The sequence below is a fragment of the Eucyclogobius newberryi genome, unplaced genomic scaffold, assembly GCF_026437365.1.
Source record: "Eucyclogobius newberryi isolate DKJ021-1_F unplaced genomic scaffold, fEucNew1.0.hap1 SCAF_22, whole genome shotgun sequence".
NCBI lineage: Eukaryota > Metazoa > Chordata > Actinopteri > Gobiiformes > Gobiidae > Eucyclogobius > Eucyclogobius newberryi.
In genome coordinates this window covers 26,602,485-26,628,125 of record NW_027315857.1, presented here as the reverse complement: position 1 = coordinate 26,628,125, position 25,641 = coordinate 26,602,485, and the positions used below count along the sequence as shown (strand labels likewise).

General features: G+C 49.9%; 1 protein-coding gene across 1 annotated transcript in view; it reads right to left on the bottom strand.

The window, feature by feature from the left end:
• The window catches only part of tnfsf10l (TNF superfamily member 10, like), an 89,397-nt gene extending 69,804 nt beyond the window's left edge, over positions 1-19,593 (bottom strand). Inside the window, exon 1 of the mRNA XM_072459125.1 lies at positions 19,188-19,593. Coding sequence (XP_072315226.1) covers positions 19,188-19,454 — 267 coding nt within the window. The 5' untranslated portion in view covers positions 19,455-19,593. The remainder of the gene's footprint in view (positions 1-19,187) is intronic.
• Positions 19,594-25,641: the final 6,048 nt, after the last annotated feature.

Genomic DNA, 25,641 nt, shown 5'->3' with positions numbered 1-25,641 from the left:
CACCTCCATCAACATGATGTCACCTCCTTCAGCATGATGTCACCTCCATCAACATGATGTCACCTCCATCAGCATGATGTCACCTCCATCAACATGATGTCACCTATATCAGCATGATGTCACCTCCATCAACATGATGTCACCTCCATCAACATGATGTCACCTCCATCAGCATGATGTCACCTCCATCAACATGATGTCACCTCCATCAACATGATGTCACCTCCATCAACATGATGTCACCTCCATTAACATGATGTCACCTCCATCAACATGATGTCACCTCCATTAACATGATGTCACCTCCATCAGCATGATGTCACCTCCATCAACATGATGTCACCTCCTTCAGCATGATGTCACCTCCATCAACATGATGTCACCTCCATCAACATGATGTCACCTCCTTCAGCATGATGTCACCTCCATCAACATGATGTCACCTCCATCAGCATGATGTCACCTCCATTAACATGATGTCACCTCCATCAACATGATGTCACCTCCTTCAGCATGATGTCACCTCCATCAACATGATGTCACCTCCATCAGCATGATGTCACCTCCATCAACATGATGTCACCTCCTTCAGCATGATGTCACCTCCATCAGCATGATGTCACCTCCATCAACATGATGTCACCTATATCAGCATGATGTCACCTCCATCAACATGATGCCACCTCCATCAGCATGATGTCACCTCCATCAGCATTTTGTCACCTCCATCAGCATGATGTCACCTCCATCAACATGATGTCACCTCCATCAACATGATGTCACCTCCATCAGCATGATGTCACCTCCATCAACATGATGTCACCTCCATCAACATGATGTCACCTCCATTAACATGATGTCACCTCCATCAGCATGATGTCACCTCCATCAGCATGATGTCACCTCCATCAGCATGATGTCACCTCCATTAACATGATGTCACCTCCATCAGCATGATGTCACCTCCATCAGCATGATGTCACCTCCATCAACATGATGTCACCTCCATCAGCATGATGTCACCTCCATCAGCATGATGTCACCTCCATTAACATGATGTCACCTCCATCAGCATGATGTCACCTCCATCAGCATGATGTCACCTCCATCAACATGATGTCACCTCCATCAACATGATGTCACCTCTATTAACATGATGTCACCTCCATTAACATGACGTCACCTCCATCAACATGATGTCACCTCCATCAACATGATGTCACCTCCATCAGCATGATGTCACCTCCATCAGCATGATGTCACCTCCATCAGCATTTTGTCACCTCCATCAGCATGATGTCACCTCCATCAACATGATGTCACCTCCATCAACATGATGTCACCTCCATCAACATGATGTCACCTCCATCAACATGATGTCACCTCCATCAGCATGATGTCACCTCCATCAACATGATGTCACCTCCATCAACATGATGTCACCTCCATTAACATGATGTCACCTCCATCAGCATGATGTCACCTCCATCAGCATGGTGTCACCTCCATCAACATGATGTCACCTCCATCAGCATGATGTCACCTCCATCAGCATGATGTCACCTCCATTAACATGATGTCACCTCCATCAGCATGATGTCACCTCCTTCAGCATGATGTCACCTCCATCAACATGATGTCACCTCCATCAACATGATGTCACCTCCATTAACATGATGTCACCTCCATTAACATGACGTCACCTCCATCAACATGATGTCACCTCCATCAGCATGATGTCACCTCCATCAGCATTATGTCCCCTCCATCAGCATGATGTCACCTCCATCAACATGATGTCCATCAGCATGATGTCACCTCCATCAGCATGATGTCACCTCCATCAGCATGATGTCACCTCCATCAGCATGATGTCACCTCCATCAGCATGATGTCACCTCCATCAACATTATGTCACCTCGTGCGGTTTAACGTGTCGCTCTTCTCCTGGAGCGGCAGTCGAGGACAAAGTGGGGAAATAAACCCTCGCCCAGGACCAAACCAAGTCTACATCAGGACTAAACCAAGTCTACATCAGGACTAAACCAAGTCTACATCAGGACTAAACCAAGTCTACAACAGGACTAAACCAAGTCAGGGTCAGGTCAAGTTCGCTCATGAAATAAAGGAGACAAAAACATTAAAATATATAATGTTGTCACTTTTTTTCTCCCTTTGATAGTTTCCTTCTGTGAGGCTCTGGCGGGACACAAAGGGTTAAAGGGCATATATAGTTAGTTTCGTTCTTCAAAAGGACCGAAATAAGAGCAGAAACTCTGTGGGACCAGTTCTAACTGGCCCTGGTAGTGACTCAGCGTGTTTCTACAAAGACTGGCCACCCAGACAGAGCTGCCCACCCACGGGCCCCTCAGACTCTCCCCTCGGCCCCTCTCCCCTCAGACTCTCTTTCAGACTCCCCCCTCAGCACCTCAGACTCCCCTAGACTCCCCTCGTTCCCTCAGACTCCCCTCGGCCCCCCTCGGCCCCTCAGACTTCCCTCGGCCCCTCAGACACCCCTCGTCCCCTCAGACTCCCCTCGGCCCCTCAGACTCCCCTCGTCCCTTCAGACTCCCCTCGGCCCCTCAGAGTCCCCTCGGCCCCTCAGACTCCCCTTGTCCCCTCAGACTCCCCTCGGCCCCTCAGACTCCCCTCGGTCCCTCAGACTCCCCTAGTCCCTTCAGACTCCCTTCGGCCCCTCAGACTCCCCTCGTCCCTTCAGACTCCCCTCGGCCACTCAGACTCCCCTCGTCCCTTCAGACTCCCCTCGGCCCCTCAGACTCCCCTCGTCCCCTCAGACTCCCCTCGGCCCCTCAGACTCCCCTCGGCCCCTCAGACTCCCCTCGTCCCCTCAGACTCCCCTCGGCCCCTCAGACTCCCCTCGGTCCCTCAGACTCCCCTAGTCCCTTCAGACTCCCCTCGGCCCCTCAGACTCCCCTCGTCCCTTCAGACTCCTCTAGGTCCCTCAGAGTCCCCTCGGCCCCTCAGACTCCCCTCGTCCCCTCAGACTCCCCTCGTCCCCTCAAACTCCCCTCGGTCCCTCAGACTCCCCTAGTCCCTTCAGACTCCCCTCGGCCCCTCAGACTCCCCTCGGTCCCTCAGACTCCCCTAGTCCCTTCAGACTCCCCTCGGCCCCTCAGACTTCCCTCGTCCCTTCAGACTCCCCTCGGCCCCTCAGACTCCCCTCATCCCCTCAGACTCCCCTCGTCCCCTCAGACTCCCCTCGTCCCCTCAGACTCCCCTCGTCCCCTCAGACTCCCCTCGTCCCCTCAGACTTCCCTCGTCCCCTCAGACACCCCTCGTCCCCTCAGACTCCCCTCGTCCCCTCAGACTTCCCTCGGCCCCTCAGACACCCCTCGTCCCATCAGACTCCCCTCGTCCCCTCAGACTTCCCTCGGCCCCTCAGACACCCCTCGTCCCCTCAGACTCCCCTCGTCCCCTCAGACTTCCCTCGGCCCCTCAGACACCCCTCGTCCCCTCAGACACCCCTCGTCCCCTCAGACTCCCCTCGTCCCCTCAGACACCCCTCGTCCCCTCAGACTCCCCTCGTCCCCTCAGACTTCCCTCGTCCCCTCAGACTCCCCTCGTCCCCTCAGACTCTCCTCGTCCCCTCAGACTTCCCTCGGCCCCTGAGACACCCCTCGTCCCCTCAGACACCCCTCGTCCCTTCAGACTCCCCTCGTCCCTTCAGACTCCCCTCGTCCCCTCAGACTTCCCTCGTCCCCTCAGACACCCCTCGTCCCCTCAGACTCCCCTCGTCCCCTCAGACTTCCCTCGTCCCCTCAGACTCCCCTCGTCCCCTCAGACACCCCTCGTCCCTTCAGACTCCCCTCGTCCCCTCAGACTCCCCTCGTCCCCTCAGACACCCCTCGTCCCCTCAGACTCCCCTCGTCCCCTCAGACTTCCCTCGTTCCTTCAGACTCCCCTCGTCCCCTCAGACTCCCCTCGTCCCCTCAGACACCCCTCGTCCCTTCAGACTCCCCTCGTCCCCTCAGACTCCCCTCGTCCCCTCAGACACCCCTCGTCCCCTCAGACTCCCTTCGTCCCCTCAGAGTCCCCTCGTCCCCTCAGACACCCCTCGTCCCCTCAGACTCCCCTCGTCCCCTCAGACTTCCCTCGTCCCCTCAGACTCCCCTCGTCCCCTCAGACTCCCCTCGTCCCCTCAGACACCCCTCGTCCCCTCAGACTCCCCTCGTCCACTCAGACTCCCCTCGTCCCCTCAGACACCCCTCGTCCCCTCAGACTCCCCTCGTCCCCTCAGACTTCCCTCGTCCCCTCAGACACCCCTCGTCCCCTCAGACTCCCCTCGTCCCCTCAGACTTCCCTCGTCCCCTCAGACTCCCCTCGTCCCCTCAGACTCCCCTCGTCCCCTCAGACACCCCTCGTCCCCTCAGACTCCCCTCGTCCCCTCAGACTTCCCTCGTCCCTTCAGCTCTGCTGCTGTTTACATTTTGTCAGGTCCAACACACTCTGAAACACACACTATTGTACGTCCACTGCAGCTTACCAAGCGCCTTCAGCCGCTGCGCCGCGTCGTTAGCGCTAAAAGGCGTCCGCCGCGATAACCTTTGACCCTCGGCGGGTCCAACACAAACACAGACTTCAGCCGTTCCCACGACGATTTAGAGACGGGACAATGTTTACACCGCGACACGAGCGACGGTCATCAGTCTTCCCCACAGGGCCAGAGTCTCTGCCAGAGTCTTTTAAACCGCGGCAGAGACACTGTTTTTGGGACTCAGGACTTTTATTGTGAAATCAAATCCGTGGCATTTGTGGAACAGCGACTGATTCAGGTCTGAACATGAAAGAACCTGAGCTGTTCCTCTTTGTGTTTCACCTTTATTTAAGCACGAAGAATCTCAAGTATTGATAAATGTTACATAATTATAAAAATTACATAATGACAAATATTACATATATGATAAATATTACATGAAAAGGACAAGGTTTGATTAGAGGTGCATAATATGTTGAAATGAGTAACCAGGTATTTTCTTAGTTGTAAAGGAGACCAAATTATTATTATTAGGCCCGAGCGCCACAAGCTGGCGAGAGGCCTATTAATCTCGTAAGGCCGTGCGAAGCACGGCTGCGAAAGTGCGCACGTAGTGCGCACGAAATCGAGCGCGAAGCGCTCGCCCACTTCCAAACACTCACTAACGCACTCCTTCACTCATGCACGCCCCGTGCAGACTAATTAGTAGTAGGAAAATGGAACATTACCGTTGTAAACGGGCGAAGCCCGTGCAAAAGTGCGCACTAAACGAGCACTTTACATTGAGATGACGACCGCGAAGCGGTCGTTATCCCCATATAAAGCACTCATTTGCGCTAAGTAGCTCACGAATACGTTCCCCATCTCTTGCATGTTCCGTGCATAAAAGCATGTAATGCAAAAATTGAACATTATTACTGTTTAGAGGGCCAAAAACACAAAGTGGGCGGAGCCCACTCAAAATTAACGAAAGTACCCGTCAGTGACCAGGGACCCACACCATGAGGTAGGAAAGCGCGAGCGCTTTCCGAAAATGTATAGTTTATGATATTTGAAAAATGGGAAACATTGTTTTCGCATCGGAATATTATTCTTTCTTCTTCTTCTCGGGACCAACCCCCCTATTTTTCACCCAGTGAACATTGACGAAAAGTCACAAAAATGTTCACACCTCTAAAAATCGTGCCTCTCTACATTCTGGCTATTTCCCTTTTCTAAAATAAAAAAAATTGGCGCGTCAGCGCCCCCAAATGTACAAAAAATGCATTGAGAGATGGGAAATGACCCCAAAAAAATCTGATCGTAGAATCATGAAATTTGGCGCCGAGGTAGATGGTGACAAGAGAAGTAAAAAATATTATTACGGCAACGCCGTCCGCCCAACCAAATGTCGGCCATATTGCTTCAAAAATGGCTAAACATGACTTCGGAGTTTTTCCAAACGTCGTACTTTTACGAACTCCTCCCAGGGCGTTGGCCCTAAAAAGCTGAAATTTGGTGAAAATGCTACTGAGGAGTGGGACATCAAAAGTTATCCAAATTACATTGATACCTCTCACGGTCTCTGTGCGGCGAAGCCGCAAACTGTAGCTAGAATTTCAGAAATCTCCCATATTTAAAATTTCTGCCATTTGCGCAGATAAAGTCCGAATTGCGTCAAATTAGAATCAGTTGTTAAACTCTTTGCCCTAAACCCACTTGAAGTGAAATAAATTCATTTGGCGCCACAGCGCCCCCTACAGATTTTATATGGAGGTTAAATGTTTAGTTTTGCGAAATTATATGAAATTTGACACACAACTCAATTTTAGCATCCCCATCAAAAAAGTCAATGAGACCCATGTCATAATTGTTATGGCGTTGCCGTAACCATGACCGAAACCTTTCATGTTATTCCAATGGGGAAATCGCCAGAACATGTTTACACTTTAGACTTTCACCAACTCCTCCCAGGGCGTCAGCCCTATTAACCTGAAATTTGGTGAGACTCATCTTCAGGACCATCAAGAGTTATCCACATTTTCATTCAAAGAGTCACAGTGTCTGTGCGGCAAAGCCGCACATTTTGCCAAGAATTCAAAATAAAATAGTTTTGGATGGTAAAACTAAGGGGAGAAGATGTGATTCAGCAGTAGGCGTAATAAAAGGACAATTGGGGCGCGTTAGCGCCCCCTCCTCTTGCGGCGTGGCGGCGGTGTGGCGGCGGCGTGGCGAGGGCCGATCATTGCCGCTTGCGGCTATATTTTGTATTATTTTTGCTCAAAAAAACATAAAAAACATTAAAACATAAAACATAAAAACATAAAAAAAACGTTTAATCTTAATGTCATGAACAAAGACTTTTAATCAGTGTCATGTTTTCACCGACTGTATTAAAAACATCCTGATCACTGACGATGAGAAACGATCAGATTCCGAATGAGTCTGAATGAAAGAATATTGACTTTAAAAACACGGAGGAGCCCTTTGTTTTCCCCCACACGGCGGAGCGGCGAGTCCTCGTAAAACAGCTGCACGTCGGTGTCACTGCGGAGGAATTCACTCTGTCAGAGCCTGAAGCTAACGTAACCCTACACTGCAGCGTGCACGCTAACGTACGCTAACAGAAGGGGCTGATGGGTAAAAACACAGAGGTGTCAGAGAGGCTCGCGGGCAAAACAAAAATGTGTGTGGGAAAGAAAACTTTAGTTCAGTCAAAACCGCAACAATTCCAATAAATAATAAAGCGTTAGCGTGTGATATATGTGATGTTAGCGTATGATAGATATATATATATGATGTTAACGTATGAGATATATGATGTTAGCGTATGAGATATATGATGTTAGCGTATGAGATATATGATGTTAGCGTATGATATTTATGATGTTAGCGTATGAGATATATGATGTTAGCGTATGAGATATATGATGTTAGCGTATGATATATATATATGATGTTAGCGTATGATATATATATGATGTTAGCGTATGATATATATATGATGTTAGCGTATGATATTTATGATGTTAGCGTATGATATGATGTTAGCGTGTGATATGATGTTAGCGTATTATATATATATGATGTTCGCGTATTATATATATATGATGTTAGCGTATGATATGATGTTAGCGTGGGATATATATGATGTTAGCGTATGATATATATATATGATGTTAGCGTATGATATATATATGATGTTAGCGTATGATATATATGATGTTAGCGTATGATATATATATGATGTTAGCGTATTATATATATATGATGTTAGCGTATGATATGATGTTAGCGTGGGATATATATGATGTTAGCGTATGATATATATATATATATGATGTTAGCGTATTATATATATATATGATGTTAGCGTATGATATATATGATGTTAGCGTATGATATATATATGATGTTAGCGTATGATATATATGATGTTAGCGTATGAAATATATATATGATGTTAACATATCCACTCATAATTATATTTGAGATTTGACTCAACATTTTGACCGTTTGTGTAAAGTTTATACTTGTACTTCCTGGTTGGACGTGAGCACAAATATGACACGGGTAAAGGTCATTCCACAGCTGTTACCATGGCAACCAGACTGTAAACAAGAGCCAAACTCCACATAGACGACACAACAGTTCTGACCTGACACAATAAGACCATAAAACACCTTTATTTAGTCCAACCATGTGTCGCACACTGATGACATCACAGAGGGACTCAGCTCCACTTCCTGACATTTTAAACTCCTTTTCTTTTCAAAATGTCTTCACAAACTGCATTTTAAAGGAAGTAAAAATGTGATACATATTTAGCACAGATGCCCTCCCAGGATTAGGGTCTGAAAATAAACTTTGTCTGGACTTAACTGTGAAACTCTAAATCAAAGAAAGTGGAATTATTTAATCGAAAAGTCAAAGATCAAACGAGTTCTGATTTTCATCGGAAAAAAAACACTTTATTGTGAATATTCTCCATCTAAACGCCACATTTCGACCTTTATTGTGTTAAAAATGTGTTTGAAAAGTCTCAGTGTTCAATAGAAATAATCGAATGGTAAAAAAATCCACGAATTCAAAACAAATCCAAGAATTCTCAGAACATTTTTGTTTGTGGAGTTAAAGCGTTTACACAGAACGAGACCTCTGGAGTCACCTTAAAAACAAAGAGGAGCGATGTATGACAAAAGAGGAGCTATTTATGACGCGCTTTAGGACGGAGTTGTTAAAATGTTAAAATGCCGCCGTTAAAATTCACACGGTTCTAAAAGTGAAAAAGGAGGTTTGAGCCGGAGGTGAGAGTGGCAGAACCAGCTGGACGGGTTTAAGTCGCGGCTCGTTGTCGCCGCTCGCTCAAGCGGTCGTCTGCGTTTGAAAAATGAAAGAGAAACGGGTCGAACGAGGTCGCGCGACGTAAACGAGCGACGACGAGAACGATCCTCTGGAAATGTCAAACCGCGGCGATTCTCAAGGTTTTAAAAGCGAAAGAAAAACACGGGAGTGAAAGTGTGGCTGATGAACAGTCACAGGTTATGTCAATGTTTTCCCTGGGAAAGATGGAGACGCAGCGATTCTCAAGGTTCTAAAGATTTACTGTCGATGACGGCGTTTGTGGAAAGAAAAGGCTGTTTTGACTTGAACTGTGCAAAAAGCTTTTAATGATCTCAGACTGCTTCTATTAAGAATATTTCATGAAACGGTTGTTGCTTGAAGTCTAATTAAATAAAAAATGTACTTACTTGGATGACATTTTTTTAAGTTTAAAAGGTGTTCCTCAGGGCTCTATATTAGGCACATTAAACTATCTAAACCGACCTATTATTATTATTATTATTATTATTATTTATTTAGATTATTTATCAGCGCCCCCAAATGTAAAAAAAAAATGCATTGAGAGATAGGAAATGGCAAAAAAAAAAAAAATTATATGGAGGTTAAAATGTTTAGTTTTTGGAAATTTTAAGAAATTTCGCACAAAATTCTATTTTGGCGTTCAGATCAAAAAAGTCAATGAGACCCATGTCATATTTGTTATGGCGTAGCTTTTAAGAAAGAGTTTAGTTTCTATTTTTTAACTGTCTGTAACATCTGTCTGCACTTGTGTCCTAAATAAAGATGACTTGAAATTAATTAAATAATAGATTCAATAGCCTATATTTGATATTTTATTTGATATTTAATAAAAAAATAAAAAAATCTTTCTTCATACCAGTGATCGCGGGCCGACCCTCCACTACTTGCTTGGATTTGAATATGGCCCTTGGAGGAAAATAATGGCCCACCCCTGCTCTACTGCGTCTGTGGCAGGAGTTCTGAGGCCCAAGAACATTTTCAGTCACATATCTGTGAGCGACAGGACCCTCCCGGAAAACACATGATCATCCCGGAGCCAGGACCCTGCACTGCCAGGACCCTGCACCGCCAGGACCCTGCACCGCCAGGACCCTGCACCGCCAGGACCCTGCACCGCCAGGACCCTGCACCGTCAGGACCCTGCACCGTCAGGACTCTGCACCGCCAGGACCCTGCACCGTCAGGACTCTGCACCGTCAGGACTCTGCACCGTCAGGACTCTGCACAGTCAGGACCTCCTGCTGTTTACTCGTTTGTTTAACCCGATCTGGCGTTTTCTCTCTTTGTTTGGCTTTGTTTGGCCAGATCTGCTGAGGTGGGCCGGACCTCTCTCTCCCCCCCCTCTCCCCCTCTTCTCTCTCTCTCTCCCTCTTCTCCCCCCCTCTCTCTCTGTTCTCCCCTCTCTCTTCTCTCTCTCTCTCTCTTCAAAGACGGGCCTGTTTCCAGATTAAAAATAGCCTCTCGTCCTTCGCTTGAGAACCGGGGGATTCCCCAGAAGCACATGCTCGGGCCTCAGTGTTTTGTCATCCGTTATCGGACCTCGCGAGGTGCTTTCCTGTCAGCGTGTCACAGCCCACGGACACAACGCCCCAGACGCCGTGAGATCGGGTCAATAAACACTGCGGCGGCGCCGGGTCAGCGTTAAACGGGACAAAAGCTGTTTCTCGTGACTTTAATCGTCTCGACGTCGTGAAATATTGACAAAAACGTACGTCTCAATGTACTTTCGGACGATATTCAGACGAATACAGACGATACTAAAGCTCCGTAAAGTCCTTTATTTCCTTTAATCTCAGATACTTTCCTCTCCGTTTGACGCAGAACATCCCGTTTCTTCGACCGGTCAGCGCGACGTACCACCGGACCCACCGACGTTGTCATGACGAATCGTCCTTGAGAGCAAAACACGTCCAGGAAACACGCGGAGCCAATAAAGAGCCCGATCCCCGAATCCGGACGTGGATATTTGACATATTTGCTTTAATTGTTTCCATTCGCCAGCAGCGCGACGAGGCCCACGCCAAAACGAGCATGATACGAGAGTGATACGGCTGTCCACGGTGAACCGACTGACCGACTGACCGATTAACCGATAAAATAATAAACTGATTAACCGTTAACCTAATAAACCGTCACTAGGCCTGACACAACCTCCACCAGAGGGCCTTCATGTGCCTGACACAACCTCCACCAGAGGGCCTTCATGTGCCTGACACAACCTCCACCAGAGGGCCTTCATGTGCCTGACACAACCTCCACCAGAGGGCCTTCATGTGCCTGACACAACCTCCACCAGAGGGCCTTCATGTGCCTGATACAACCTCCACCAGAGGGCCTTCATGTGCCTGACACAACCTCCACCAGAGGGCCTTCATGTGCCTGACACAACCTCCACCAGAGGGCCTTCATGTGCCTGATACAACCTCCACCAGAGGGCCTTCATGTGCCTACCTCCACCAGAGGGCCTTCATGTGCCTGATACAACCTCCACCAGAGGGCCTTCATGTGCCTGACTCAACCTCCACCAGAGGGCCTTCATGTGCCTGACACAACCTCCACCAGAGGGCCTTCATGTGCCTGACACAACCTCCACCAGAGGGCCTTCATGTGCCTGACACAACCTCCACCAGAGGGCCTTCATGTGCCTGATACAACCTCCACCAGAGGGCCTTCATGTGCCTGATACAACCTCCACCAGAGGGCCTTCATGTGCCTGACACAACCTCCACCAGAGGGCCTTCATGTGCCTGATACAACCTCCACCAGAGGGCCTTCATGTGCCTGACACAACCTCCACCAGAGGGCCTTCATGTGCCTGACACAACCTCCACCAGAGGGCCTTCATGTGCCTGACACAACCTCCACCAGAGGGCCTTCATGTGCCTGACACAACCTCCACCAGAGGGCCTTCATGTGCCTGACACAACCTCCACCAGAGGGCCTTCATGTGCCTGACACAACCTCCACCAGAGGGCCTTCATGTGCCTGACACAACCTCCACCAGAGGGCCTTCATGTGCCTGACACAACCTCCACCAGAGGGCCTTCATGTGCCTGACACAACCTCCACCAGAGGGCCTTCATGTGCCTGACACAACCTCCACCAGAGGGCCTTCATGTGCCTGACACAACCTCCACCAGAGGGCCTTCATGTGCCTGATACAACCTCCACCAGAGGGCCTTCATGTGCCTGACACAACCTCCACCAGAGGGCCTTCATGTGCCTGACACAACCTCCACCAGAGGGCCTTCATGTGCCTGACACAACCTCCACCAGAGGGCCTTCATGTGCCTGACACAACCTCCACCAGAGGGCCTTCATGTGCCTGACACAACCTCCACCAGAGGGCCTTCATGTGCCTGATACAACCTCCACCAGAGGGCCTTCATGTGCCTACCTCCACCAGAGGGCCTTCATGTGCCTGACTCAACCTCCACCAGAGGGCCTTCATGTGCCTGACACAACCTCCACCAGAGGGCCTTCATGTGCCTGACACAACCTCCACCAGAGGGCCTTCATGTGCCTGACACAACCTCCACCAGAGGGCCTTCATGTGCCTGATACAACCTCCACCAGAGGGCCTTCATGTGCCTGATACAACCTCCACCAGAGGGCCTTCATGTGCCTGACACAACCTCCACCAGAGGGCCTTCATGTGCCTGATACAACCTCCACCAGAGGGCCTTCATGTGCCTGACACAACCTCCACCAGAGGGCCTTCATGTGCCTGACACAACCTCCACCAGAGGGCCTTCATGTGCCTGACACAACCTCCACCAGAGGGCCTTCATGTGCCTGACACAACCTCCACCAGAGGGCCTTCATGTGCCTGACACAACCTCCACCAGAGGGCCTTCATGTGCCTGACACAACCTCCACCAGAGGGCCTTCATGTGCCTGACACAACCTCCACCAGAGGGCCTTCATGTGCCTGACACAACCTCCACCAGAGGGCCTTCATGTGCCTGATACAACCTCCACCAGAGGGCCTTCATGTGCCTGACACAACCTCCACCAGAGGGCCTTCATGTGCCTGATACAACCTCCACCAGAGGGCCTTCATGTGCCTGACACAACCTCCACCAGAGGGCCTTCATGTGCCTGACACAACCTCCACCAGAGGGCCTTCATGTGCCTGACACAACCTCCACCAGAGGGCCTTCATGTGCCTGACACAACCTCCACCAGAGGGCCTTCATGTGCCTGATACAACCTCCACCAGAGGGCCTTCATGTGCCTGATACAACCTCCACCAGAGGGCCTTCATGTGCCTGACACAACCTCCACCAGAGGGCCTTCATGTGCCTGACACAACCTCCACCAGAGGGCCTTCATGTGCCTGACACAACCTCCACCAGAGGGCCTTCATGTGCCTGACACAACCTCCACCAGAGGGCCTTCATGTGCCTGACACAACCTCCACCAGAGGGCCTTCATGTGCCTGACACAACCTCCACCAGAGGGCCTTCATGTGCCTGATACAACCTCCACCAGAGGGTGTGTCAGGCACAGTGAAATTATCGCAAATAAACATGAGACCGTATGTACCGGAGTATAAGTCGCACCAGCCAAAAAATGCATAATAGAAGAAAAAAACATATGTAAGTCGCTCCGCAGTATAAGTATAAATATAAGTATATAAGTATAAATATTAGTATAAGTCGCACCCCGACAGGAGCCGCGGGAGACGCCGGGAAGAGGAATTTACGAGGTGGAGTTTACGTGAAGCTGGCGATTTTGAGGATTTATGAGTTTGAAAGTCGTTTATTTTCGCTCAGACACTTTAAAGTTCAGAAAAGAGACAAAGATCATCCGACTTTTGAGTCAAAACATGTACCGTATTTTCTGGACAATAAGTCACACCTTTTTTCATAGTTTTGGCGAGTTCAACTTATACTTATATACTTATATTTATACTTATACTCCAGTGCGACTTATACTTATATACTTATATTTATACTTATACTCCAGAGCGACTTATATTTATACTTATACTCCGGTGCGACTTATACTTATACTCCGGTGCGACTTATACTTATACTCCAGTGCGAGTTATACTTGTATACTTATATTTATACTTATACTCCAGTGCGACTTATACTTATATACTTATATTTATACTTATACTCCGGTGCGACTTATACTCCAGTGCGACTTATACGCGGGGGTCGGAGGGGTCAGACAGGGCTGTGCTCGGTCCCTCGTCCTGTTTCTTTGGACCAAATAGATTCTCATCATAAAAACAGCGACTTTATTGTATCAACATTTTAAAAGTGAAACAATGATACGGTTTATTCATGAGTCACATATTTACTCCTTTATTTGGTCATAAATGTGTTTAAAAAGGTCAATGTGCAATAGAAATAAAGCTTTAACTGTCGAACACTTCAATAACCACACGATAAATCCCATAATATCTTGTTCCAAACATTATTTATTGGACAATTAATCAAAGAGCGTTAATTGTCCGTAACGGGCGCGAGGACGCGCGCCTGTCCTCATGTCCCTCGTCCTCATGTCCCTCGTCCTCATGTCCCTCTGCCTCATGTCCCTCTGCCTCGTCCTCATGTCCCTCGGCCTCGTCCTCATCCTCATGTCCCTCATCCTCGTGTCCCTCGTCCTCGTCCTCATGTCCCTCGGCCTCGTCCTCATGTCCCTCTGCCTCGTCCTCATCCTCGTGTCCCTCTTCCTCGTCCTCATGTCCCTCATCCTCGTGTCCCTCGGCCTCGTCCTCGTGTCCCTCGGCCTCGTCCTCATGTTCCTCTGCCTCGTCCTAGTCCTCATGTACCTCGTCCTCATGTCCCTCATCCTCGTGTCCCTCGTCCTTGAATACAGACCTTCCATTTTGTAGTTGAATTGTGCGTTTGGCTCTCATTATGACATAATTATTACATGATTATGACATAATTATGACGATCATGTAATAATTATGACATAATTATTACATGATTATGACATAATTATGACAATCATGTAATAATTATGACATAATTATTACATGATTATGACATAATTATGACAATCATGTAATAATTGTCATAATTATGTCATAATCATGTAATAATTATGTCATAATTATGTCATAATCATGTAATAATTATGACATAATTATGACATAATTATTACATGATTATGACAATTATGACATAATTATGTCATGATTTCATTATTATTACATGATTATGACATGATTATTTCATTATTATTTCATGATTGTGACAAGGAGCTGGATCGTGCAGGTTTTGGACAGGCAGAGTGGAGGACGCCTTTAGAGCGTGTCCACGCATCACACGGCGAGCGCCACAGCTGAGCCAACAAAAGCGACACTTCACTGCCGGGTTGTGGGTTCAGTTCTGGGGCCGGAAGCAGCTCGTGGCACTCGCCTCCCGCAGACGCGCTTCGGCGGCAGGAATGAGGCTGCGACTCTCTTTACAAGATCGATCATTTGAGCGATTATTCTTTCGATTAATCGCGAGGGAGATTGAAGCCGTCTCCATGGAAACGTCACAACTCACTCAATGACGCGTTTCATCATGTGATCGATAAATGAGGAAAGTTATTTGAATAATCGGCAAGATGCGACTGATCAGTTTGTTTTTCAGTCCTGAAGACAGACGTCATAAAAATGTAATAACACGTGTTATTACACGTGTAATAACACGTGTAATAACACGTGTAATAACACGTGTAATAACGTGTTATTACACGTGTAATAACTCCTCGGGACAAACACGTCCTCAGATTAAAAGGACGGACACAGAACTATTACTCGAGTACAAGTAGAGTATGTAAAAGTACAGGCTTGTTTAAAATGTGTATATTTTGTTACTTTTGAGTCTAATTAAACAGTATAAAGTACAGAGTATCCACTGTAAACACTCGACTGAAGTACTTTTACTTTCACACGGAGGTACTTTCCTCTGGACAACAACAAACCAGTTTATGACTTTGGTTTGAGTCAGAAACAAATCCAGACGAGCCGCGAGTTAAAACATGTAGTGTTCAAAACCAGGTCTAAACCAGGACTAAACCAGGACTTAACCAGGTCTGAACCAGGACTAAACCAGGACTAAACCAGGACTAAACCAGGACTTAACCAGGTCTGAACCAGGACTAAACCAGGACTAAACCAGGTCTAAACCAGGACTAAACCAGGACTGAACCAGGTCTAAACCAGGACTAAACCAGGACTTAACCAGGACTAAACCAGGTCTGAACCAGGACTAAACCAGGACTAAACCAGGACTAAACCAGGTCTAAACCAGGACTAAACCAGGACTGAACCAGGTCTAAACCAGGACTAAACCAGGACTAAACCAGGACTAAACCAGGTCTAAACCAGGTCTAAACCAGGACTAAACCAGGACTAAACCAGGACTAAACCAGGACTAAACCAGGACTGAACCAGGTCTAAACCAGGACTAAACCAGGACTAAACCAGGACTAAACCAGGTCTAAACCAGGACTAAACAAGGACTAAACCAGGAATAAACCAGGACTAAACCAGGTCTAAACCAGGACTAAACAAGGACTAAACCAGGAATAAACCAGGACTAAACCAGGTCTAAACCAGGTCTAAACCAGGACTAAACAAGGACTAAACCAGGACTAAACCAGGACAAAACCAGGACTAAACCAGGACTGAACCAGGACTAAACCAGGACTAAACCAGGTCTAAACCAGGACTAAAGCAGGTCTAAACCAGGACAAAACCAGGACTAAACCAGGTCTAAACAAGGACTAAACCAGGACTAAACCAGGTCTAAACCAGGTCTGAACCAGGACTAAACCAGGACTTAACCAGGTCTGAACCAGGACTAAACCAGGACTAAACCAGGACTTAACCAGGTCTGAACCAGGACTAAACCAGGACTAAACCAGGTCTAAACCAGGACTAAACCAGGACTGAACCAGGTCTAAACCAGGACTAAACCAGGACTTAACCAGGACTAAACCAGGTCTGAACCAGGACTAAACCAGGACTAAACCAGGACTAAACCAGGTCTAAACCAGGACTAAACCAGGACTGAACCAGGTCTAAACCAGGACTAAACCAGGACTAAACCAGGACTAAACCAGGTCTAAACCAGGTCTAAACCAGGACTAAACCAGGACTAAACCAGGACTAAACCAGGACTAAACCAGGACTGAACCAGGTCTAAACCAGGACTAAACCAGGACTAAACCAGGACTAAACCAGGTCTAAACCAGGACTAAACAAGGACTAAACCAGGAATAAACCAGGACTAAACCAGGTCTAAACCAGGACTAAACAAGGACTAAACCAGGAATAAACCAGGACTAAACCAGGTCTAAACCAGGTCTAAACCAGGACTAAACAAGGACTAAACCAGGACTAAACCAGGACAAAACCAGGACTAAACCAGGACTGAACCAGGACTAAACCAGGACTAAACCAGGTCTAAACCAGGACTAAAGCAGGTCTAAACCAGGACAAAACCAGGACTAAACCAGGTCTAAACAAGGACTAAACCAGGACTAAACCAGGTCTAAACCAGGTCTGAACCAGGACTAAACCAGGACTAAACCAGGTCTAAACCAGGACTAAACCAGGTCTAAACCAGGTCTAAACAAGGACTAAACCAGGACTAAACCAGGTCTAAACCAGGACTAAACCAGGACTAAACCAGGTCTAAACCAGGACTAAACCAGGACTAAACAAGGACTAAACCAGGTCTAAACCAGGACTAAACCAGGACTAAACCAGGTCTAAACCAGGACTAAACCAGGACTAAACCAGGACTAAACCAGGACTAAACCAGGACAAAACCAGGTCTAAACCAGGACTAAACCAGGACTAAACCAGGACTAAACCAGGAATAAACCAGGACTAAACCAGGACTGAACCAGGACTAAACCAGGACTAAAGCAGGTCTAAACCAGGACTAAACCAGGACTTAACCAGGACTAAACCAGGTCTAAACCAGGTCTAAACCAGGACTAAACCAGGTCTAAACCAGGTCTAAACAAGGACTAAACCAGGACTAAACCAGGTCTAAACCAGGTCTAAACCAGGACTAAACCAGGACTAAACCAGGTCTAAACCAGGTCTAAACCAGGACTAAACAAGGACTAAACCAGGACTAAACCAGGACTAAACCAGGGCTAAACCAGGTCTAAACCAGGACTAAACAAGGACTAAACCAGGAATAAACCAGGACTAAACCAGGTCTAAACCAGGTCTAAACCAGGACTAAACAAGGACTAAACCAGGACTAAACCAGGTCAAAACCAGGACTAAACCAGGACTAAACCAGGTCTAAACCAGGTCTAAACCAGGACTAAACAAGGACTAAACCAGGACTAAACCAGGACTAAACCAGGACTAAACCAGGTCTAAACCAGGACTAAACAAGGACTAAACCAGGAATAAACCAGGACTAAACCAGGTCTAAACCAGGTCTATACCAGGACTAAACAAGGACTAAACCAGGACTAAACCAGGACAAAACCAGGACTAAACCAGGACTAAACCAGGTCTAAACCAGGACTAAAGCAGGTCTAAACCAGGACAAAACCAGGACTAAACCAGGTCTAAACCAGGACTAAACCAGGTCAAAACCAGGACTAAACCAGGACTAAACCAGGACTAAACCAGGTCTAAACCAGGTCTAAACCAGGACTAAACCAGGACTAAACCAGGTCTAAACCAGGTCTTAACCAGGTCTAAACCAGGACTAAAGCAGGTCTAAACCAGGACTAAACCAGGACTAAACCAGGACTAAACCAGGTCTAAACCAGGACTAAACCAGGTCAAAACCAGGACTAAACCAGGACTAAACCAGGACTGAACCAGGACTAAACCAGGACTAAAGCAGGACTAAACCAGGACTAAACCAGGACTAAACCAAACGGAGCAGAATCCTCGTGTGTATTCAAAGTACACGTGAAGTAAAAGCTAAAGTATCCAGTGTACACACTAAACTGCAGTACTCCTCAGTCCCTTTAAACGCATTGTTCCCGTGAAAAAAACTCCAAATGCAAACCGGGACGAGCCGCGCGGAGCAGAACCGGCGTGATCCCGCGTGCGTAACCGCAGTACGTGACGTCACACCGCGAAGTCAGAGTAACAAAGTATCAACTGAAACACTTCAGAGCATTTACCGTAAGTCCAGGAGAGCGCATTGTCCCCACGATGGTCCAGACGTCCACAACACGTCCACAACACGTCCAAACCAGGACCAGGACCGAGCTTACACCCAGGACCGGGACGGGACAAACGGTCCCCCGCGCGTGTCCCCCGCGCGTGTCCCCCGCGCGTCCCCCGCGCGTGTCCCCCGCGCGTGTCCCCCGCGCGTGTCCCCCGCGCGTGTCCCCCGCGTCTTACCTGTGAGATGGACATGTTGAGGTACACGAAGAGCCCCGTGGTGGACGCGATCTGCAGCACGACCACCACGACCACGACCATGGCCACCCACATCCTGGACGGCGTGTCCCGGCGCGCCCTGCCGGCCCCGGGCGCGGGTCCGCCGGGCGCCGGGACCATCATGTACGTGGTGGACTCGCTGCTCACGGACCTGAAGTAATCCTGCTGCTGGTGCGGCTGGTGCGGCGGCTGGTGCGGCGGCTGGTGCGCGCTCGGAGTGTGCGCCATGGCATTCCCGACGCATCCAGGACAAAAGCGCGGAACCAGGACGAGTCCCGGGCTAGAGCGGCGTCTCCATGGGGACGCGCGGGGCCGGAGAGTGCGGGACAGAGAGTGCGGGACAGAGAGTGCGGGACGGGGAGTTCAGCGACGTGTGCGCGCGTCCATGGCTGCGGCGCGGTCTGGAGAGGCAGCGGGGGAGAGAGGCAGAAGGGGCCGGGTTAACCTCCTCCTCACCCCGCGCAGGAGCGAACATGCACCGCCTCCGGGAGCGCCGCGCACGGGACGGTCCCGCGCGCTGGAGAGAGAGAGGAAGAGAGGAAGAGAGAGAGAGAGGAAGAGAGGAAGAGAGAGAGAGAGGAAGAGAGGAAGAGAGAGAGAGAGGAAGAGAGGAAGAGAGAGAGAGAGGAAGAGAGGAAGAGAGAGAGAGAGGAAGAGAGAGAGAGAGGAAGAGAGAGAGAGAGGAAGAGAGGAAGAGAGAGAGAGAGGAAGAGAGGAAGAGAGGAAGAGAGAGAGAGAGGAAGAGAGAGGCGTGGCAATCGGAGTCCAGAAGTGGCAATAAATAAAGAGGCCTTCACACTTTCAATACAACGTTATGCTATCAGGGGCCCTCAAGTAAAGATCAGGGGCCCTCATGTGGCTATCGGGGGCCCTCAGGTGGCTATCGGGGGCCCTCAGCGGGTGGCTATCAGGGGCCCTCGGGTGGCACTCGGGGGCCCTCAGGTGGCTATCGGGGGCCCTCAGCGGGTGGCAATCGGGGGCCCTCTGGTGGCTATCGGGGGCCCTCGGGTGGCTATCGGGGGCCCTCAGGTGGCTATCGGGGGCCCTCAGCGGGTGGCTATTGGGGGCCCTCGGGTGGCTATCGGGGGCCCTCAGGTGGCTATTGGGGGCCCTCAGCGGGTGGCTATCGGGGGCCCTCGGGTGGCACTCGGGGGCCCTCAGGTGGCTATCGGGGGCCCTCAGCGGGTGGCTATCGGGGGCCCTCTGGTGGCTATCGGGGGCCCTCAGGTGGCTATCGGGGGCCCTCAGGTGGCTATTGGGGGCCCTCAGCGGGTGGCTATTGGGGGCCCTCAGCGGGTGGCTATCGGGGGCCCTCGGGTGGCTATCGGGGCCCTCAGGTGGCTATCGGGGGCCCTCGGGTGGCTATCGGGGGCCCTCGGGTGGCTATTGGGGGCCCTCAGCGGGTGGCTATTGGGGGCCCTCGGGTGGCTATCGGGGGCCCTCAGGTGGCTATTGGGGGCCCTCAGCGGGTGGCTATCGGGGGCCCTCGGGTGGCTATCGGGGGCCCTCAGGTGGCTATCAGGGGCCCTCAGCGGGTGGCTATCGGGGGCCCTCGGGTGGCTATCGGGGGCCCTCAGGTGGCTATCGGGGGCCCTCGGGTGGCTATTGGGGGCCCTCAGCGGGTGGCTATTGGGGGCCCTCGGGTGGCTATCGGGGGCCCTCAGGTGGCTATCGGGAGCCCTCGGGTGGCTATCGGGGGCCCTCGGGTGGCTATCGGGGCCCTCAGGTGGCTATCGGGGCCCTCGGGTGCCTATCGGGGGCCCTCGGGTGGCTATCGGGGGCCCTCGGGTGGCTATCGGGGCCCTCAGGTGGCTATCGGGGGCCCTCATTGGGGGCTGTTGTATGTAATTTAATGATGATTTAAGATGGTGCCCCGACTAAAAAACGCTTCATATTTATCATAAAACAGGTATAAAGGTCATTTATCTGTGGATTACTACTTTCTGGTCATTTGTGTGTAAATAATAAAAGCTGTTTTTGAAGTTCTGAAAAAGAGGATTCAGTTACAAAACAAATATTTCAACTTCATATTTTCAAATGTAACAAAGATGTTCAGGAGGAAAATGGGTCTTAAATCCGGCCCTGGCAGAAAGAAGACGATCGTAAGTCAGTTCAGAGCAACTAAACCAGGACTAAACCAGGACTAAACCAGGACTAAACCAGGACTAAACCAGGACTAAACCAGGACTAAACCAGGTCTAAACCAGGACTAAACCAGGACTAAACCAGGACTAAACCAGGACTAAACCAGGTCTAAACCAGGACTAAACCAGGTCTAAACCAGGACTAAACCAGGTCTAAACCAGGTCTAAACCAGGACTAAACCAGGACTAAACCAGGACTAAACCAGGACTAAACCAGGACTAAACCAGGACTAAACCAGGTCTAAACCAGGACTAAACCAGGTCTAAACCAGGACTAAACCAGGTCTAAACCAGGTCTAAACCAGGACTAAACCAGGACTAAACCAGGACTAAACCAGGACTAAACCAGGACTAAACCGTGACAGGACAGTGACAGGACCGTAACAAAGGTGTAACAGGACGGTAATAGGACAGTAACATGACAGTGACAAGACCTGTCCACAAAAGCACAAAGACATCAGTGTGTTTCTCCTTCTGCATCATCTCCAGGTTCATCACCTCTACGCTCTAAACTCTACGCTCTTGACTCTACGCTCTGGACTCTACGCTCTGGACTTTACGCTCTTGACTCTACGCTCTAAACTCTACGCTCTTGACTCTACGCTCTGGACTCTACGCTCTGGACTTTACGCTCTTGACTCTACGCTCTAAACTCTACTCTCTGGACTCTACGCTCTGGACTCTACACTCTGGACTCTACACTCTCTACTCTCTGGACTCTACGCTCTGGACTCTACGCTCCTGACTCTACACTCTGGACTCTACTCTCTGGACTGTACGCTCTGGACTCTACGCTCCTGACTCTACTCTCTGGACTCTACGCTCCTGACTCTACTCTCTGGACTCTACGCTCTGGACTCTACGCTCTGGACTCTACGCTCTGGACTCCACGCTCTGGACTCTACGCTCTGGACTCTACGCTCCTGACTCTTCTCTCTGGACTCTACGCTCTGGACTCCACGCTCTGGACTCCACGCTCTGGACTCCACGCTCTGGACTCTACGCTCTGGACTCTACGCTCCTGACTCTACGCTCTGGACTCTACGCTCTGGACTCTACGCTCTGGACTCTACGCTCTGGACTCTACGCTTTCTATGCTCTGGATTCTACGCTCTGGACTCTACGCTCTGGACTCTACGCTCTAAACTCTACGCTCTGGACTCAACGCTCTGGACTCTACACTCTGGAATCCACGCTCTGGACTCTACGCTCTGGACTCTACGCTCTGGACTCTACTCTCTGGACTCTACTCTCTGGACTCTACGCTCAGGACTCTACGCTCTGGACTCTATGCTCTGGACTCTGCGCTCTAAACTCTACTCTCTGGACTCTACACTCTGGACTCTACGCTCTGGACTCTACGCTCTGGACTCTACTCTCTGGACTCTACTCTCTGGACTCTACTCTCTGGACTCTACACTCTCTACGCTCTGGACTCTACGCTCCGGACTCTACTCTCTGGACTCTACGCTCTGGACTCTATGCTCTAAACTCCACACTCTGGACTCTACGCTCTGGACTCTACGCTCTGGACTCTACACTCTGGACTCTACACTCTGGACTCTACGCTCTAAAATCTACACTCTGGACTCTACGCTCTAAACTCTACACTCTGGACTCTACGCTCTGGACTCTACTCTCTGGACTCTACGCTCTGGACTCTACGCTCTGGACTCTACGCTCTAAACTCTACGCTCTAAACTCTACGCTCTGGACTCTACGCTCTGGACTCTACGCTCTGGACTCTACGCTCTGGACTCTACACTCTGGACTCTACGGTCTGGATTCCACGCTCTGGACTCTACGCTCTGGACTCCACGCTCTGGACTCTACGCTCTGGACTCTACGCTCTGGACTCTACGCTCTGGACTCTACGCTCTGGACTCTACGCTCTCTATGCTCTGGATTCTACGCTCTGGACTCTACGCTCTGGACTCTACGCTCTAAACTCTACGCTCTGGACTCAACGCTCTGGACTCTACACTCTGGAATCCACGCTCTGGACTCTACGCTCTGGACTCTACGCTCTGGACTCTACTCTCTGGACTCTACTCTCTGGACTCTACGCTCAGGACTCTACGCTCTGGACTCTACGCTCTGGACTCTACGCTCTAAACTCTACGCTCTGGACTCAACGCTCTGGACTCTACACTCTGGAATCCACGCTCTGGACTCTACGCTCTGGACTCTACGCTCTGGACTCTACTCTCTGGACTCTACTCTCTGGACTCTACGCTCAGGACTCTACGCTCTGGACTCTATGCTCTGGACTCTGCGCTCTAAACTCTACTCTCTGGACTCTACGCTCTGGACTCAACGCTCTGGACTCTACACTCTGGAATCCACGCTCTGGACTCTACGCTCTGGACTCTACGCTCTGGACTCTACTCTCTGGACTCTACTCTCTGGACTCTACGCTCAGGACTCTACGCTCTGGACTCTATGCTCTGGACTCTGCGCTCTAAACTCTACTCTCTGGACTCTACACTCTGGACTCTACGCTCTGGACTCTACGCTCTGGACTCTACTCTCTGGACTCTACTCTCTGGACTCTACGCTCAGGACTCTACGCTCTGGACTCTATGCTCTGGACTCTGCGCTCTAAACTCTACTCTCTGGACTCTACACTCTGGACTCTACACTCTGGACTCTACGCTCTGGACTCTACGCTCTGGACTCTATGCTCTAAACTCTACACTCTGGACTCTACGCTCTAAACTCTACACTCTGGACTCTACGCTCTGGACTCTACGCTCTGGACTCTACACTCTGGACTCTACACTCTGGACTCTACGCTCTAAAATCTACACTCTGGACTCTACGCTCTAAACTCTACACTCTGGACTCTACGCTCTGGACTCTACGCTCTTGACTCTACGCTCTAAACTCTACGCTCTGGACTCTACGCTCTGGACTCTACGCTCTGGACTCTACGCTCTGGACTCTACACTCTGGACTCTACGGTCTGGATTCCACGCTCTGGACTCTACGCTCTGGACTCTACTCTCTGGACTCTACTCTCTGGACTCTACGCTCAGGACTCTACGCTCTGGACTCTATGCTCTGGACTCTGCGCTCTAAACTCTACTCTCTGGACTCTACGCTCTGGACTCAACGCTCTGGACTCTACACTCTGGAATCCACGCTCTGGACTCTACGCTCTGGACTCTACGCTCTGGACTCTACTCTCTGGACTCTACTCTCTGGACTCTACGCTCAGGACTCTACGCTCTGGACTCTATGCTCTGGACTCTGCGCTCTAAACTTTACTCTCTGGACTCTACACTCTGGACTCTACGCTCTGGACTCTACGCTCTGGACTCTACTCTCTGGACTCTACTCTCTGGACTCTACGCTCAGGACTCTACGCTCTGGACTCTATGCTCTGGACTCTGCGCTCTAAACTCTACTCTCTGGACTCTACACTCTGGACTCTACACTCTGGACTCTACGCTCTGGACTCTACGCTCTGGACTCTATGCTCTAAACTCTACACTCTGGACTCTACGCTCTAAACTCTACACTCTGGACTCTATGCTCTGGACTCTACGCTCTGGACTCTACGCTCTGGACTCTACACTCTGGACTCTACACTCTGGACTCTACGCTCTAAAATCTACACTCTGGACTCTACGCTCTAAACTCTACACTCTGGACTCTACGCTCTGGACTCTACTCTCTGGACTCTACGCTCTGGACTCTACGCTCTGGACTCTACGCTCTAAACTCTACGCTCTAAACTCTACGCTCTGGACTCTACGCTCTGGACTCTACGCTCTGGACTCTACGCTCTGGACTGTACACTCTGGACTCTACGGTCTGGATTCCACGCTCTGGACTCTACGCTCTGGACTCCACGCTCTGGACTCTACGCTCTGGACTCTACGCTCTGGACTCTACGCTCTGGACTCTACGCTCTGGACTCTACGCTCTCTATGCTCTGGATTCTACGCTCTGGACTCTACGCTCTGGTCTCTACGCTCTAAACTCTACGCTCTGGACTCAACGCTCTGGACTCTACACTCTGGAATCCACGCTCTGGACTCTATGCTCTGGACTCTACGCTCTGGACTCTACTCTCTGGACTCTACTCTCTGGACTCTACGCTCAGGACTCTACGCTCTAAACTCTACACTCTGGACTCTACGCTCTGGACTCTACTCTCTGGACTCTACGCTCTGGACTCTACGCTCTGGACTCTACGCTCTAAACTCTACGCTCTAAACTCTACGCTCTGGACTCTACGCTCTGGACTCTACGCTCTGGACTCT